The 15,362-nt window shown below is 43.8% G+C and overlaps 1 protein-coding gene across 1 annotated transcript; it reads left to right on the plus strand.

The window, feature by feature from the left end:
• Positions 1 to 327: 327 nt before the first annotated feature.
• Positions 328 to 11,196, plus strand: LOC126204009 (UDP-glycosyltransferase UGT5-like). The gene is made up of 2 exons (XM_049938439.1): positions 328 to 536; positions 10,893 to 11,196. The coding sequence occupies exons 1-2, from the start codon at positions 328 to 330 to the stop codon at positions 11,194 to 11,196; spliced, it is 513 nt and encodes a 170-aa protein (XP_049794396.1).
• The last annotated feature ends 4,166 nt before the right edge of the window (positions 11,197 to 15,362 follow it).

Genomic DNA, 15,362 nt, shown 5'->3' on the forward strand with positions numbered 1-15,362 from the left:
CTGTGTCCAACACAAATTTTCGGCTTTCCCCATTGATTTCAGCCAGTGCCCGCTCGCAACCAAAATATGTAATTCCTTTGTGCCTTATGACACGTTTGACCGTATTACACAGATAATATGCACTTCTCCCAAATAACACTAAATAATGAATGATACATCTGAAAGAAATTAGTACTAAAGTAATCATTTGATAACGTGCTTCTCACAATACGTATCAGGTAATAAACTAAAAGCTGTGTGTCGTGTACTCATATACTAAGTTTAGGGCTGTTACGTTATGGCCCGTCGCCCTACTGAGCAGACGTGACTGTTGCAGCTCACAGGAACATGCGTCTCTCCATCACGCACGGCGGCATGATGAGCGTGCAGGAGGCACTGTACGCTGGCGTCCAACTGCTCGGCTTCCCCATATTTGGCGACCAGGTGTGGAACCTCCTCAGGGCCCGCGACTCGGGCTATGGTCTGCTGCTCCACCTCCGCAACGTCACGCAGGAGTCGTTCGACTGGGCCGTCAATGAGCTGCTGACTGACCCGAGGTAATGCTAGCACACGGTACTGGGTTATCTTACATTTTTATTGTCTCGCCAGCGCTAAGACTGTGGTGGGTTATCGCATTTGAGTCAGTCCTTCATGCATCCACCCATTTATCCATTCATTCATTCATTCGTCTCCTATCAATAAGGAGAACGTTCAGGGATGTGGAACGAGTCAAGGTATACGTTAACACGAGAAAAAAGATTCATAGAAACTTCATCTGGTCAAGCTATAAACAACAAACCATCATTTTACTTCTAAACGCTATTCATACTTACATCAAAATTAAATCGAGTACATTAGTAACATAGCTGCTACTTTGAAAAACGTGCTGCTCTTTGAATTTTGCTATATAGCTGCCGTTTATCTGTTATTAGCAGCTTAATATTTACTTGCATACAATGGTACACTACTGGCCATTAAAACTGCTACATCAAGAAGACATGCAGATGATAAACGGATATTCATTGGACAAATATATTATACTAGAACTGACATGTGATTACATTTTCACGCAATTTGGGTGCGTAGATCCTGAGAAATCAGTCTCCAGAACAACCACCTCTGGCCGTAATAACGGCCTTAATACGCCTGGGCAGCCCGCATCTCGTGGTCGTGCGGTAGCGTTCTCGCTTCCCACGCCCGGGTTCCCGGGTTCGATTCCCGGCGGGGTCAGGGATTTTCTCTGCCTCGTGATGGCTGGGTGTTGTGTGCTGTCCTTAGGTTAGTTAGGTTTAAGTAGTTCTAAGTTCTAGGGGACTTATGACCACAGCAGTTGAGTCCCATAGTGCTCAGAGCCATTTGAACCATTTTTTGAACGCCTGGGCATTGAGTCAAACAGAGCTTGGATGGCGTGTACAGGTACAGCTGCCCATGCAGCTTCAACACGATACCACAGTTCATCAAGAGTAGTGACTGGCGTATTGTGGCGAGACAGTTGTTCGGCCGTCATCGACCAGACGTTTTCAGTTGCTGAGACATCTGAAGAATGTGCTGGCCAGGGCAGCAGTCGAACATTTTCTGTATCCAGAAAGGCCCGTACTGGACCTGAAACATGCGGTCGTGCATTATCCTGCTGAAATGTAGGGTTTCGCAGGGATCGAATGAAGGGTAGAACCACGGGTCGTAACACATATGAAATGTAACGTGCACTGTTCAAAGTGCCGTCAATGCGAACTAGAGGTGACCGAGACGTGTAACCAATGGCACCCCATACAATCACGCCGGGTGATACGCCAGTATGGCGATGACGAATACACGCTTCCAGTGTGTGTTCACCGTGATGTCGCCTAACACGGATGCGACCATCATGATGCTGTAAACATAACAAGGATTCATCCGAGAAAGTGACGTTTTGCCATTCGTGCACCCAGGTTCGTCGTTGAGTACACCATCGCAGGCGCTCCTATCTGTAATGCAGCGTCCGGGGTAACCGCAGCCGTGGTCTCCGAGCTGATAGTCCATGTTGCTGCAAGCGTCGTCGAACTGTTCGTGCAGATGGTTGTTGTCTTGGAAACGTCCCCGTCTGTTGACTCAGGGATCGAGACGTGGCTGCACGGTCTGTTACAGCCATGCGGATAAGATGCCTGTCATCTCGACTGCTGGTGATGAGAGGCCGTTGGGATCCAGCACGGCATTCCGTATTACCCTCCTGAAGCAACCGATTCCATATTCTGCTAACAGTCATTTGATCTCGACAAACGCGAGCAGCAATGTCGCGATACAATAAACCACAATCGCGATAGGCTACCATCCGACCTTTATCAAAGTCGGAAACGTGATGGTACGCATTTCTCCTCCTTACACGAGGCATCACAACAACGTTTCACCAGGCAACGCCCGCCAACTGCTGTTTCTGTATGAGAAATCGGTTGTGAACTTTCCTCATGTCAGCACGTTGTAAGTGTCGCCACCGGCGCCATCCTTGTATGAGTGCTCTGAAAAGCTAATAATTCGCATATCACAGCATCTTCCTCCTGTCGGTTAAATTTGGCGTCCGTAGCACGTCATCTTCGTGGTGTAGCAATTTTAATGGCCAGTAGTGTACTTGTCATACAGCTTTATTATTGAACTGGTGCAATAGTTCGCAACATTTTCCGTAAGTTTAATAAACACAACACATACACATAACAGAGTCTTTAGTCATTACTAATACATTCTTCTTCAGTATTTACAACAGTCTGCCAAGGCTGGCCAACTTTTCGATTCCGCGACTGTAGAAATCACGTGGTTTTGAGGCGAAGAGTGCGTTGAACTACATTCGGAGCGCATTTTATCTGGAAAGGAAGTTCCTTGAAGATTGTTCGATAGAGAACGGAAAAGGATGAAATATGAGGGAGCAAAATCATATGGATAAGGTGGGTGCATAATGACTTTGCAACGCAACTCGTGTATAGCGTTTTTTATCAGCCTAGGAGAATGCAGGTGGTCCTTATCATGGGGTAGCATCAATTCACAGTCTTTCTGGTTGTTCTTCTTGAACTGCGTCTGTAAGATGTCTCAGTTGATGACAACAAATGTCAGCAGACATGGTCACAAATGGTTCAAAAGGCTCTGAGCACTATGGGACTTCACTTCTGAGGTCATCAGTCCCCTAGAACTTAGAACTACTTAAACCTAACTAACCTAAGAACATCACACACATCCATGCCCGAGGCAGGATTCTAACCTGCGACCGTAGCGGTCACGCGGCTCCAGACTGTAGCGCCTAGAACCGCTCGGCCACACCGGCCGGCGGCATGGTCACACCTCTGGGAAGCAGTTCGTAGTACATCACACCGTTGCTATTTCACCAGATTCGTGACACTATCTTTTGTGCACGTGCGCACGTCTTTATATGAGGAGTTTCTGCTTCGCTTGGGCTCAAGCATTCCTTTCTTTTTCTTTTGTAAACATAAAGAAGACACAATTTCTCGTCACCAGTAACAATACAGGATAGGAACGGTGGGTTTTGCTCACAGGCCAACTGGATCTTAGAGCATGCGGTGCCCATACACCCGATTTGTGAACCCTCCTCATTATATGCAAATGTCGCACGATGTTGGAATTGTCACAGTCCATCACATCCGCCAGCTCTAGAGAACACTGACATGGATCATTGTGGATTTATGTGTTTAAATGATGTTCATCGAACCCCAAAAATCTTCATGAACATGCAGAGTCACTAATGTCAAACCTATCCTCCTTAAAACTGCACTACTGACCATTAAAATTGCTACACCACGAAGATGACGTGCTACAGACGCGAAATTTAACCGACAGGAAGAAGATGCTGTGATATGGAAATGATTAGCTTTTCAGAGCATTCACACAAGGTTGGCGCCGGTGGCGACACCTACAACGTGCTGACATGAGGAAAGTTTCCAACCGATTTCTCATATACAAACAGCAGTTGACCGGTGTTGCCTGGTGAAACGTAGATGTGATGCCTCGTGTAAGGAGGAGAAATGCGTACCATCACGTTTTCGACTTTGTTAAAGGTCGGATTGTAGCTTATCGCGATTGCGGTTTATCGTATCGCGACATTGCTGCTCGCGTTTGTCGAGATCCAATGACTGTTAGCAGAATATGGAATCGGTGGGTTCAGGAACGCCGTGCTGGATCCCAACGGCCTCGTATCACTAGCAGTCGAGATGACAGGCATCTTGTCAGCATGGCTGTAACGGATCGTGCAGCCACCTCTCGATCTCTGAGTCAACAGATGGGGACGTTTAGAAGACAACAACCATGTGCACGAACAGTTCGACGACGTTTGCAGCTGCATGGATTATCAATATCGGAGACCACGTCTGCGGTCCCTAACGCTGCATCACAGACAGGAGCGCTTGCGATGGTGTACTCAACGACGAACCTGGGTGCACGAATGGCAAAACGTCACTTTTTCGGATGAATCCAGGTTATCTTTACAGCATCATGATGGTTGCATCCGTGTTAGCCGACATCGCGGTGAACACACACTGGAAGCGTGTATTCGTCATCGCCATACTGGCATATCAACCGGCGTGATGGTATTGGGTGCCATTGGTTACACGTCTCGGTCACCTCTTGTTCGCAATGACGGCACTTTGAACAGTGCACGTTACATTTCAGATGTGTTACGGCCCGTGGCTCTCCCCTTCATTCGATTCCTGCGAAACCCTACATTTCAGCAGGATAATGCACGACCGCATGTTTCAGGTCCAGTACGGGCCTTTCTGGATACAGAAAATGTTCGACTGCTGCCCTGGCCAGCACATTCTTCAGATGTCTCAGCAACTGAAAACGTCTGGTCGATGACGGCCGAACAACTGTCTCGCCACAATACGCCAGTCACTACTCTTGATGAACTGTGGTATCGTGTTGAAGCTGCATGGGCAGCTGTACCTGTACACGCCATCCAAGCTCTGTTTGACTCAATGCCTAGGCGTATCAAGGCCGTTATTACGGCCAGAGGTGGTTGTTCTGTGTACTGATTTCTCAGGATGTATGCTCCCAAATTGCGTGAAAATGTAATCACATGTCAGTTCTAGTATAATGTATTTGCCCAATGAATACCCGTTTATCATCTGCATTTCTTCTTGGTGTAGCAATTTTAGTGGCCAGTAGTGTAGAAAATCATTTTTTTACCACGCTCTGTCCAATTTCATTATCACCATAGACGGCGCAAATGTTTCTGTCCCCACCGCTGCTTTCAATCCCCCATTGAACTCAAACAGAAGAATATGTCGATAAAGTTCTAATTTCTCCACTTGGCACTCCGTTTTCTAGCGTTCACTGCTCCGTTCACTGTCTCCAAATAACAAAATGATAATAAGTAAACTCAAACAGCAACAGTGAACTGCAAATAAAAAATTAAAGTCGATAAATAAACCCGTATCTATCGGAATACGAGCATGCAAAACGGAAACGCTATGAACTTGTGCACCAACTTAATATAAACACTCCTACTCGTCATGTACCTAAAAGAACTCTTCACTCCCTAAGTCTAACTATTCAGTTGATTTGTAGAAAAATAGATAATGAGGTATGCCTTTAATTTCATTTTGAACTGGCAGGGATTCCCAATTTCTTGCTTTATCGTAGACGAGATCTAGTTGAATATCTTGCCACCAGACTACATAATTTCATTCTGAACCCTGCACAAGGAGTCAAACATCACATAAAAATTCTTTTTGTGTCTTGTGATGTGCTTATGTATAACACAATTCAGCTGAAACTCAGTTTTGTTATTAGCAATATAAACCATTAAGGAGTAAATACAGAATGACAATTCTGGAACTATATGAAAAAAAGCTAAATTAGTTACAAATTACGGCGTGCACACACTTTATTGAACATGTAAACGTCACTACAGATAATCGGATTTACTTTTGACATGTGCGATATGCCTGCCATCATTGGCGATGATGTGGCGCAGACGAATAGCGAAATTTTGCGTGACCCGCTGAAGTGTCGGAACACCGATGCTGACCACTGACCTCCTGAATGGCTGTTTTCAGCTCAGCAATAGTTTTGGGATTACTGCTGTACACCTTGTATTTAATATAGCCCGACAAAAAGGCGTCGCATGTGTCCAGTTCCGGAGAATATGGCCGCCCATAGAGGCCTATGCCAGTGGCCTCTGGGTACCGCAGAGTCAGAATGCGGTCCCCAAAGTGCTCCTCCAGGACATCAAACACTCTCCAGCTACGATGAGATCGAGTTCCGTCTTGCGTGAACAACATCCTGTCGAAATCAGACTCACTTTGGATAATGGGAATGAAATCAGCTTCCAGAATCTTCAAGTACCGTTCGGTAGTCACCGCGCTATCAAGAAATGTCATACCGATTATTCTGTGACCGGAAATTGCATACCACACAGTCACCCGTTGAGGGTGAAGACAATTCTCGATCGCGAAATGCGGATTCTCAGTCCGCCAAATGCGTCAGTTTTGCTTATTCACGAACCCATCCAGAGGAAAATGGGCTTCGTCGCAAAATCAAACCATACAGCGCATTGATTTTATCTTGGAACTCTTCCATTTGGTCCGTGTTTGCATAGAAAAACATTAATATCAGAAATTGAGTCCGCCTTGATGCAAAACACCTTGTTATTCGTTTATTTCTTTTTATCCCAAACTATGTAACTCTGCAGGCTTTCGTGGCCGTTGTCACTGAAGTTAAAATCTTCTGGATTATTAGGCCGCGTCATGTTTCTTCTAAAATGTTCGACGTTTCGACCCCTCTGCTGGAAACTTCCTCAGGATCTTTCTAGCAGTAGTGGACACCAAAAGATTCTGAGGAAGATCCCAGTAGGGGGGTTGAAACGTCGAATATTTTAGAAGAAACATGACGCGGCCTAATAACCCAGAAGATTTTAACTATCCCAAACTAGTTTCGGCGACAAATATCATCATCATCAGTGGGTTTTTTTTTAATCTAAAACATGATGTTCTTAGGTTAGTTCTAGGGGACTGATGACCTCAGCAGTTAAGTCCCATAGTGCTCAGAGCCATTTGAAATACCGAACGGTACGTGAAGATTTTGAAAGATGATTTCGTCCCCATTATCCAAAGTGACCCTGATTTAGACAAGGTGTGGTTCATGCAAGATGGATTCGACCTCCATCGAAGCAGAAGAGTGTTTGATGTCCTGGAGGAGCACCTTGGGAACCGCATTTTGGCTCTGGGGTACCCAGAGGCCACTGAGATGGGCCTCGATTGGCGGCCATATTCTCCGGATCTGTACACGTGCGACTCCTTTTTGTCGGGCTATATTAAAGACAAGGTGTACAGCAGCAACCCCAAAACCATTGCTGAGCTGAAAACAGCCATTCAGGATGTCATCGACAGCATCCATGTCCCGACACTTCAGCGGGTCACGCAAAATTTCGCTATCTGTCCGTGCCACATCATCGCCAATGATGCCAGGCGTATCGAACACATCATAACTAATTCCGAATATCTGTTGGTTGTTTGATTTGGGGGGAGGGCTTCAAATGTCTCTGAGCACTATGGGACTTAACATCTATGGTCATCAGTCCCCTAGAACTTAGAACTACTTAAACCTAACTAACCTAAGGACATCACACAATACCCAGTCATCACGAGGCAGAGAAAATCCCTGACCCCGCCGGGAATCGAACCCGGGAACGCTACCGCACGACCAAGAGCTGCGGACTGGGGGGGGGGGGGGGGGAGGGGACCAAACAGCGAGGTCATCGGCCCTATCGGCTTAGGGAAGGATGGGGAAGGAAATCGGCCGTGCCCTTTGAAAGGAAACCCTCCCGCTCCCTGCATTTGCCTGAAGCGATTTAGGGAAATCACGGGAAACCTAAATCAGGATGGCCGGACGCGGGTTTGAACCGTCGTCCTCCCGAATACGAGTCCAGAGTGCTAACCAATGCGCCACCTCGCTCGGTCCGGATATCTGTAGAGACGTTTACATGTTGAATAAAGTGTGTGCACGCCGTAGTTTGTAAATAATTTATGTTTTTTTATATAGTTAAATAATTGTCACGCTGTGGAAACAGTTGTACTCTCATTATTGAAACAATTAAATCACTTAACTACCAATCGAAAATTTACATATTATATAAGGTTTCTTACACTGCGTAAAATCAGCAAGTGAAATAAATCTTCTGTCGTTAGTATTGTTCAAACTGTATAAAGTTTTCGCATGAAATTAACTTAAAGGTTGTTCTCTGTACAATTACTTTGCATAATGCTTTAATTACATATTGATTACTTTAGTGAGATTGTCAGTAACATATTTTCAGTTTTTGTGTTTGTTACGAATTCTATTCTGTACAAATCTTTTAACACCTGATGACAGGAAGTGCTGACAAGACGATGTTACTAGAACCTTTTAAGAGGGGTAGGGCGCCAAACGGACCGACTTGGAGCAGGAGAGGCGCCACAGGAAATTTTAATTTTCACTATCTATAGTTTTACAAATACATTCAGAAAACTTTGTCAGCATGACCAGGAAGCATTATGGATTCACACTCATAGCAGTGGAAGTTCAAAAACATTAGAAAATAAGTTTTTTTACATGTGTGATTTCATCATTTTTTCACTTACTATTGGCTGCGTTTGTTGGTATAGGTACACTTTTCTTCATAAGTAAGAGAGATTCTTCGACGAATTTTGCACAGCAATAGAAACCATACTTACAGGTGTATGAAACTCCAGAATTTTCCTAATCTATTAAAATTGTGGCAAAAAATAAGAGAAATAAAGAATCTGAGTTTTTTCTAAACATGATGTTTTTAAATGTTACAACTCATTTATTTTCTCTTAAGTTAAATTAATGGTAGAGTTTCTTACATCTGTAAATATAGGTTGTATGCTGTGAAAAATTCATCGAAGAATCTCTGTCACTTATGAAGAAGAGTTTACCTATAGCAACAAATGCAGGCAATAGTAAGTGAAAAAAATGATGAAATTTCACATGTAAAAGAAAATTATTTTGTTATATTTTTGAACTTCAAAGGATATGAGTGTGAATATTGAATCCTTCCTGTTCGTGCTGACAATGTTTTATGAATTTATTTGTAAAAGTATAGTCAGCAGAAATTAAAATGTTCTGTGGTGCCTCTCCTGCTCCAAGTCGGCCCGTTTAACGTGCTATCCCCCTTAAAGAAGATTAACACGATACAAAAGTGCCTATAAGGTTGGTAACAGAGTGGATATGCGAATATATAACACAGCAGTTGCTCAAAATGTGTGAGGAAAGTGCGCCAATGTAGGATCCAATAATTCACTAGTCCCAGCATCGGTCGTTTCGGTAAGTGGTGTTGTGCCGCGCTAAGTTTCCACGGTCTGAATTTTGCAGGTACGCAGAGAACGCGCGAGCGAGTGGATATGTGAACAGATAAAACAGCAGTTACTCAAAATGTGCGAGGAAAGTACGCCACTGTACGATCCAATACACTACTGGCCATTAAAATTGCTACACCACGATGATGACGTGCTACAGACGCGAAATTTAACCGACAGGAAGAAGATGCTGTGATATGCGAATTATTAGCTTTTCAGAGCATTCACACACCTACAACTTGCTGACATGAGGAAAGTTTCCAACCGATTTCTCATATACAAACACCAGTTGACCGGCGTTGCCTGGTGAAATGTTGTTGTGATGCCTCGTGTAAGGAGGAGAAATGCGTACCATCACGTTTCCGACTTTGATAAAGGTCGGATCGTAGCCTATAGCGATTGCGGTTTATCGTATCGCAACATTGCTGCTCGCGTTGGTCGAGATCCAATGACTGTTAGCAGAATATAGAATCGGTGGCTTCAGGAGGGTAATACGGAACTCCGTGCTGGATCCCAACGGGCTCGTATCACTAGCAGTCGAGATGACAGGCATCTTATCCGCATGGCTGTAACGGATCGTGCAGCCACCTCTCGATCCCTGAGTCAACAGATGGGGACGTTTGCAAGACAACAACCATCTGCACGAACAGTTCGACGACGTTTGCAGCAGCATGGACTATCAGCTCGGAGACCATGGCTGCGGTTCCCCTTGACGCTGCATCACAGACAGGAGCGCCTGCGATGGTGTACTCAACGACGAACCTGGGTGCACGAATGGCAAAACCTCATTTTTTCGGATGAATCCAGATTATCTTTACAGCATCATGATGGTCGCATCCGTGTTTAGCGACATCGCGGTGAACGCACATTGGAAGCGTGTATTCGTCATCGCCATACTGGCGTATCACCCGGCGTGATGGTATGGGGTGCCATTCGTTACACGTCTCGGTCACCTCTTGTTCGCATTGACGGCACTTTGAACGGTGGACCTTATATTTCAAATGTTTTAGACCCGTGGCTCTACCCTTCATTCGATCCCTGCGAAACCCTACACTTCAGCAGAATAATGCACGACCGCATACTGCAGGTCCTGTACGGGCCTTTCTGGATACAGAAAATGTTCGACTGCTGCCCTGGCCAGCACATTCTCCAGATGTCTCACCAACTGAAAACGTCTGGTCAATGGTGGCCGAGCAACTGGCTCGTCACAATACGCCAGTCACTACTCTTGATGAACTATGGTATCGTGTTGAAGCTGCATGGGTAGCTGTACCTGTACACGCCATCCAAGCTCTGTCTGACTCAATGCCCAGGCGTATCAAGGCCGTTATTACGGCCAGAGGTGGTTCTTCTGGGTACTGATTTCTCAGGATATATACACCCAAATTGCGTGAAAATGTAATCACATGTCAGTTCTAGTATAATATATTTGTCGAATGAATACCCGTTTATCATCTGCATTCCTTGTTGGTGTAGAAATTGTAATGGCCAGTAGTGTAATTCATTAGTCCTGGTATCGGTCGTTTCAGTATACGGTACCCCGTTCTGCCGCGTTAAGCGTCCACGGTGTGAACCTTGCAGGTACGCGGAGAACGCGCGGAAGTTGTCGCGGCTGTTCCACGACCGGCCGGAGCCGCCGCTGGAGACGGCGGTGCGCTCGGTGGAGTACGTGCTGAGGCACGGGGGCGCGCGCCACACGCGCTCCGCGGCTCTCGACCTCGCCTGGCACCAGTACCTGCTGCTCGACCTCGCCGCCTTCGTCCCCCTCTCCGCGCTGTGCGCCGCCGCCGGCGCAGTGCTCGCCGTCAGGTTCCTCGTCGGAACATTTTTCAGAAAATCCGCTGTATCGGCTTCGTCAAAAAATAAGACTGCGAAGAAAGACTGAGGATGTGGTACTCTCATTGAAACGGATATTACCAAAATGGAGAATGAAATTTTCACTCTACAGCGGAGTGTGCGCTGATATGAAACTTCCTAGCAGATTAAAACTGTATGCCGGACCGAGACTCGAACTCGGGACCTTTGCCTTTCGCGGGCAAGTGCTCTGCCGACTGAGCTACCCAAGCACGGCTCACGCCCCGTCCTCACAGCTTTAATTCCGCCAGTACCTCACCTCCTTTGTTTCAGGAGTGCCAGTTCTGAAAGGTTCGCAGGAGAGCGTCTGTAAAGTTTGGAAGGTAGGAGACGAGGTACTGCCGGAATTCAAGCTGTGAGGACTGGGTGTGAGCCGTGCTTGGGTAGCTTAGCTGGTAGAGCACTTGCCCGCGAAAGGCAAAGATCCCGAGTTCGAGTCTCGGTCCGGCACACAGTTTTAATGTGCCAGGAAATTTCATTACCAAAATGGTTAACTGAATAATCGTGGTCTCGAAAGTAGTATCCACGAGACGAGACAAGACCCACAGGTACGAACCCAGCTGACTGTCTCGTCCTTTCCTTCCCAATGCAACAGCGTCAGCTTGTGTAAACTGCCACCTCCTGTCCCCTCTGTCCGTATCCTTTCTGTGAAATCCAGGCCACCCCAACCCCCACTCCCCCTAACTGGTGACGTCTACATCACCTTTCCGAACAGCTGTCTTCCAGCCGCTTTGAATCACAGCGTCAGTACATCCTTCACAAAAACCAGTGCAATCACCAGCAACCAACAGCACAAATATTGTAACAGTCATACTGTGAAACATTGACCAAATTATGTCTTAACAGTATATCATTGTTGTGCATAAATTTTTATTTTCCCACCTTTTGCTGAGTTACGTAGCTAGTGTAATTTTTATTTGTTTATGGATTCTTCCGCTACTTCTTCATGGAACAATTCCACATTTAAGACTGAATAACAAGTACACTGTTTTTGTTCTACTGATTGAACACGAACGTCGTTGGAGACTACATAAGTCAGACTCCACCTTTGCCGACCATGTGCTGAAGGAAGGACACAAATCCCAAGTCCACACAGAAGTACACAACAAAGGAAGAAAACTAAGACTGTTAGAACTGCTTGAGATAAACAGAAATTTAGCCCAAAATCCCCATCTGGTTGTAATCTCCCCCCTCCTTCCTTTTTTCATCTATTGTCCACATTAAAGTCTTTTATGATAGACATGAGGGGAGCTTACTTAGCTTGTCATGTTGAGATGGCTCCAGTTCTTCTTGTCCTAGGGGTCTCATTCTTGGAACTGAAATATGTCACATCAGGTCGTCACGGTTGGTTTGAACAAAATAAATTTAAAGATTGTTGCTGCAGCATTTTTTTGTTATGAAAACATATTTACTCACATTTTAGTATATCATAGAGTATTTTGATTTTTCACATTAACAAAGCCATAATTACATTGTTCGCACCTATTACACAAAAATACGTCCAGTAACATCAGAGGCATGCTTACGACTCTCACACTCCGAGGAAATAACAATATTCCAAAAGGTTCACAATTTTTCGAGACAAATGAATTTCTATTAGCTTCCATTACATTATTAATTTCGATTATTATTTCATAAATGAATCCAGAAAAAATATAGTAAACAGTACAGGATTGCGTAATTAATAATGGAAAATTTAAATGTGCCAATAATTCGTAATTTCAAATATTTCAAAAAAATAATTTTAACTGTACATTATAACATCGACACCAAATTTTTTATAAAGTAATTCCTTTTCATAAATTTTAGCTTGAAATATAACATACTGTGTATAAAACTGTATGAAAGTTTTCAGAAAAGCAACTGAGATAATACTGACTTGTCCAAAATTCGAAAAATAATACTGGTATCGACAACTAATGTTGATAAAAAGGAATGCTAAAGGAGAATGTCCCGTTCCATGGTTCTCACTGATCAGCTGCAGCTGAGCACATCCCCACTTTTAAACTTTTCAAGACGCAATCAACCAGGCACATACCTGCAAACGACCACAATGACACACTTTGCTACACAAAATTAAAACATAATAGAATTTCCTATTCCTTACCTTGCTTAGCCCACAGACTTCAACAATATATCTTGTAATACTTTGATATTGTATATTTTAACCACCTGCTGTGTTTGACATTGCCCATTGCGTAAAAGTGTTATTTACAATGTAAAACATGTTTTTTGCTCAACATAAGTTACTAGGGCTCAGTTAGATAGTTCTCAACCTACGTCACAACCTCGCAAACTACGGCATCATAGTCATATAACCTGTAATACTATAACATTATGTATTTTAATTGTTGTGTATATTACTGAGCATCGCCTAAAGTTTAGTTCACGATGTTGAAAAACATGTTTGTTGCACAACATAAATGAAGACTGCTCAGTTTAACAGCCCCTCAGACAATGTCATTACATTTATCGTTTTCCATGGATCCCTCGAAAGGGACTCTCTTGGATATGGAGAGTCAGAGTTTTTTTCAGACACATGGATTTGCACAAATTCTAATGCAGACAGAGTTATGAGCTATAATCCTTGTGAAGATATTCATCGATGGAGTAGGAGGAGTTGGCCAACAGGAAGTTCTTTAATTCACTCTGAAACCGATCTTTATCATATCACTTACAAGACCTTTGATATGCTCCGGTATGTTGTTGAATATATGAGTACCCATGTACTTGACTCCTTTTTGTACTAATGTTAAGCTTTTATAGTCCTTGTACAGAAGAGTTCCAAAGAAGTGTCCGCGGCTAACCGACAGCTTTCCACGAAGTGCGGCCGCGGCTGTTCCTCAGCTAAGTAACGTAGATTGACATGGTACCACGGTGCTTTAGCTTTTTATGTTTGACCGTGCCTTATTCTGGCATGTATTAGTTTATTTTATGCTTCTGAAGAAGGCTAGATTACTCTAGCTGAAACCTGGGTAAAGACCTGTAACATTTCGCAACTGAGGCGGATTTTTGACGTAATAATTTATCACAGTTGCTAACAGGGCTGCAACATGTTAAAAATTCTTAGATTAAAATCAATAACAGGAATGAAACAGGACCTACATCAATAGAATGCAAACTTCGCATAGTCTGTTTTGCACATCCTGATATAATAATAATAATAATAATAATAAATTGGATTATTACGACCTGTCAGTCCAAATTGATCAGACACCAATCTGCACTCTCTGTTTGTATGATCAAATTTTCTCCTCTTTCTCTTGTCTCCATGCTCTGGAGACATCTGAATGTTGTGCCGAAAACAGAATGTCTCGTGTGAGCTCTCTGACTATGTAAAAAAATTATCGGTTACTAATGAGCAGCACTGTGGAGGTCTAAACTGCTCAACTATACGGAAAAGTTAACGCCATTGGAGGACGATATGACATTTCACACGGCCCCGACTCCGTTCTTTTATACAAACAGAAGAGCCTACATTCACTACCCCTATACATTTGCATATCGGACAGTACCGAACCAGAAGTCAGATCCTGTGCCCTAGCTCTGATTATAGTTTTTGAGAAACTTCCCTCATTCGTCAAGTTCATCACGATGCCAGTAGTTAGTACCTGTGTACCATTGGCAGCTGTCACCATTTCTTCTGAATTACGTGCATGTCTTCAGCATTAGCAGGTGAGCTAATCTTAACAAATGAGTGCTTTTGTGAGCCAGTCTTCCGCTTCGCCATTGACAAATATGATCTTATCAGCAATGTACTGTTCCGTGTCCAGAGACAAATGACATGTCATTCGATGAAGTCCACATCAGTTCAGTAATTTGGGGTGGGGAGAGTGTATTTCCACAGCCTCAGAAGTTGTTTGCATTTAAAATATCGTAAAACTCAGAACGAAGAAAGAAAATCCACTTACTTTCATTTTCTCCAAATGAATGCTTACCAGTGACTCAGGCTGCTAAAGATTATGTCTCGATAGACATTTCCACACCTTTTTGGCGAAATATGAAAATTATCTATCTCTACATTGCTACAAGGTGTTTTTTGTTTTTTGTTTTATCTGAAAGATAATAGTTTTCTTAATAAAATTATTTCCTCACTTAGGAAATACTCGGTCCAAGTTTTTTCACTGTAGCTGCTTACATTTTTTACTTCCATCCAAAAATATTTTTTCTAAAACATGCTAGTCCCAATTATTTTTT

This window comes from Schistocerca nitens, chromosome 9 (assembly GCF_023898315.1).
Source record: "Schistocerca nitens isolate TAMUIC-IGC-003100 chromosome 9, iqSchNite1.1, whole genome shotgun sequence".
Lineage (NCBI taxonomy): Eukaryota > Metazoa > Arthropoda > Insecta > Orthoptera > Acrididae > Schistocerca > Schistocerca nitens.

Excerpts from the sequence above, each read along its gene's own strand:
- LOC126204009 (XM_049938439.1), top strand. The coding sequence starts at position 328 with ATGCGTCTCTCCATCACGCACGGCGGCATGATGAGCGTGCAGGAGGCA. Across the intron at positions 537-10,892 it reads GAGCTGCTGACTGACCCGAG|GTACGCGGAGAACGCGCGGA; the intron begins GTAATGCTAGCA and ends TGAACCTTGCAG.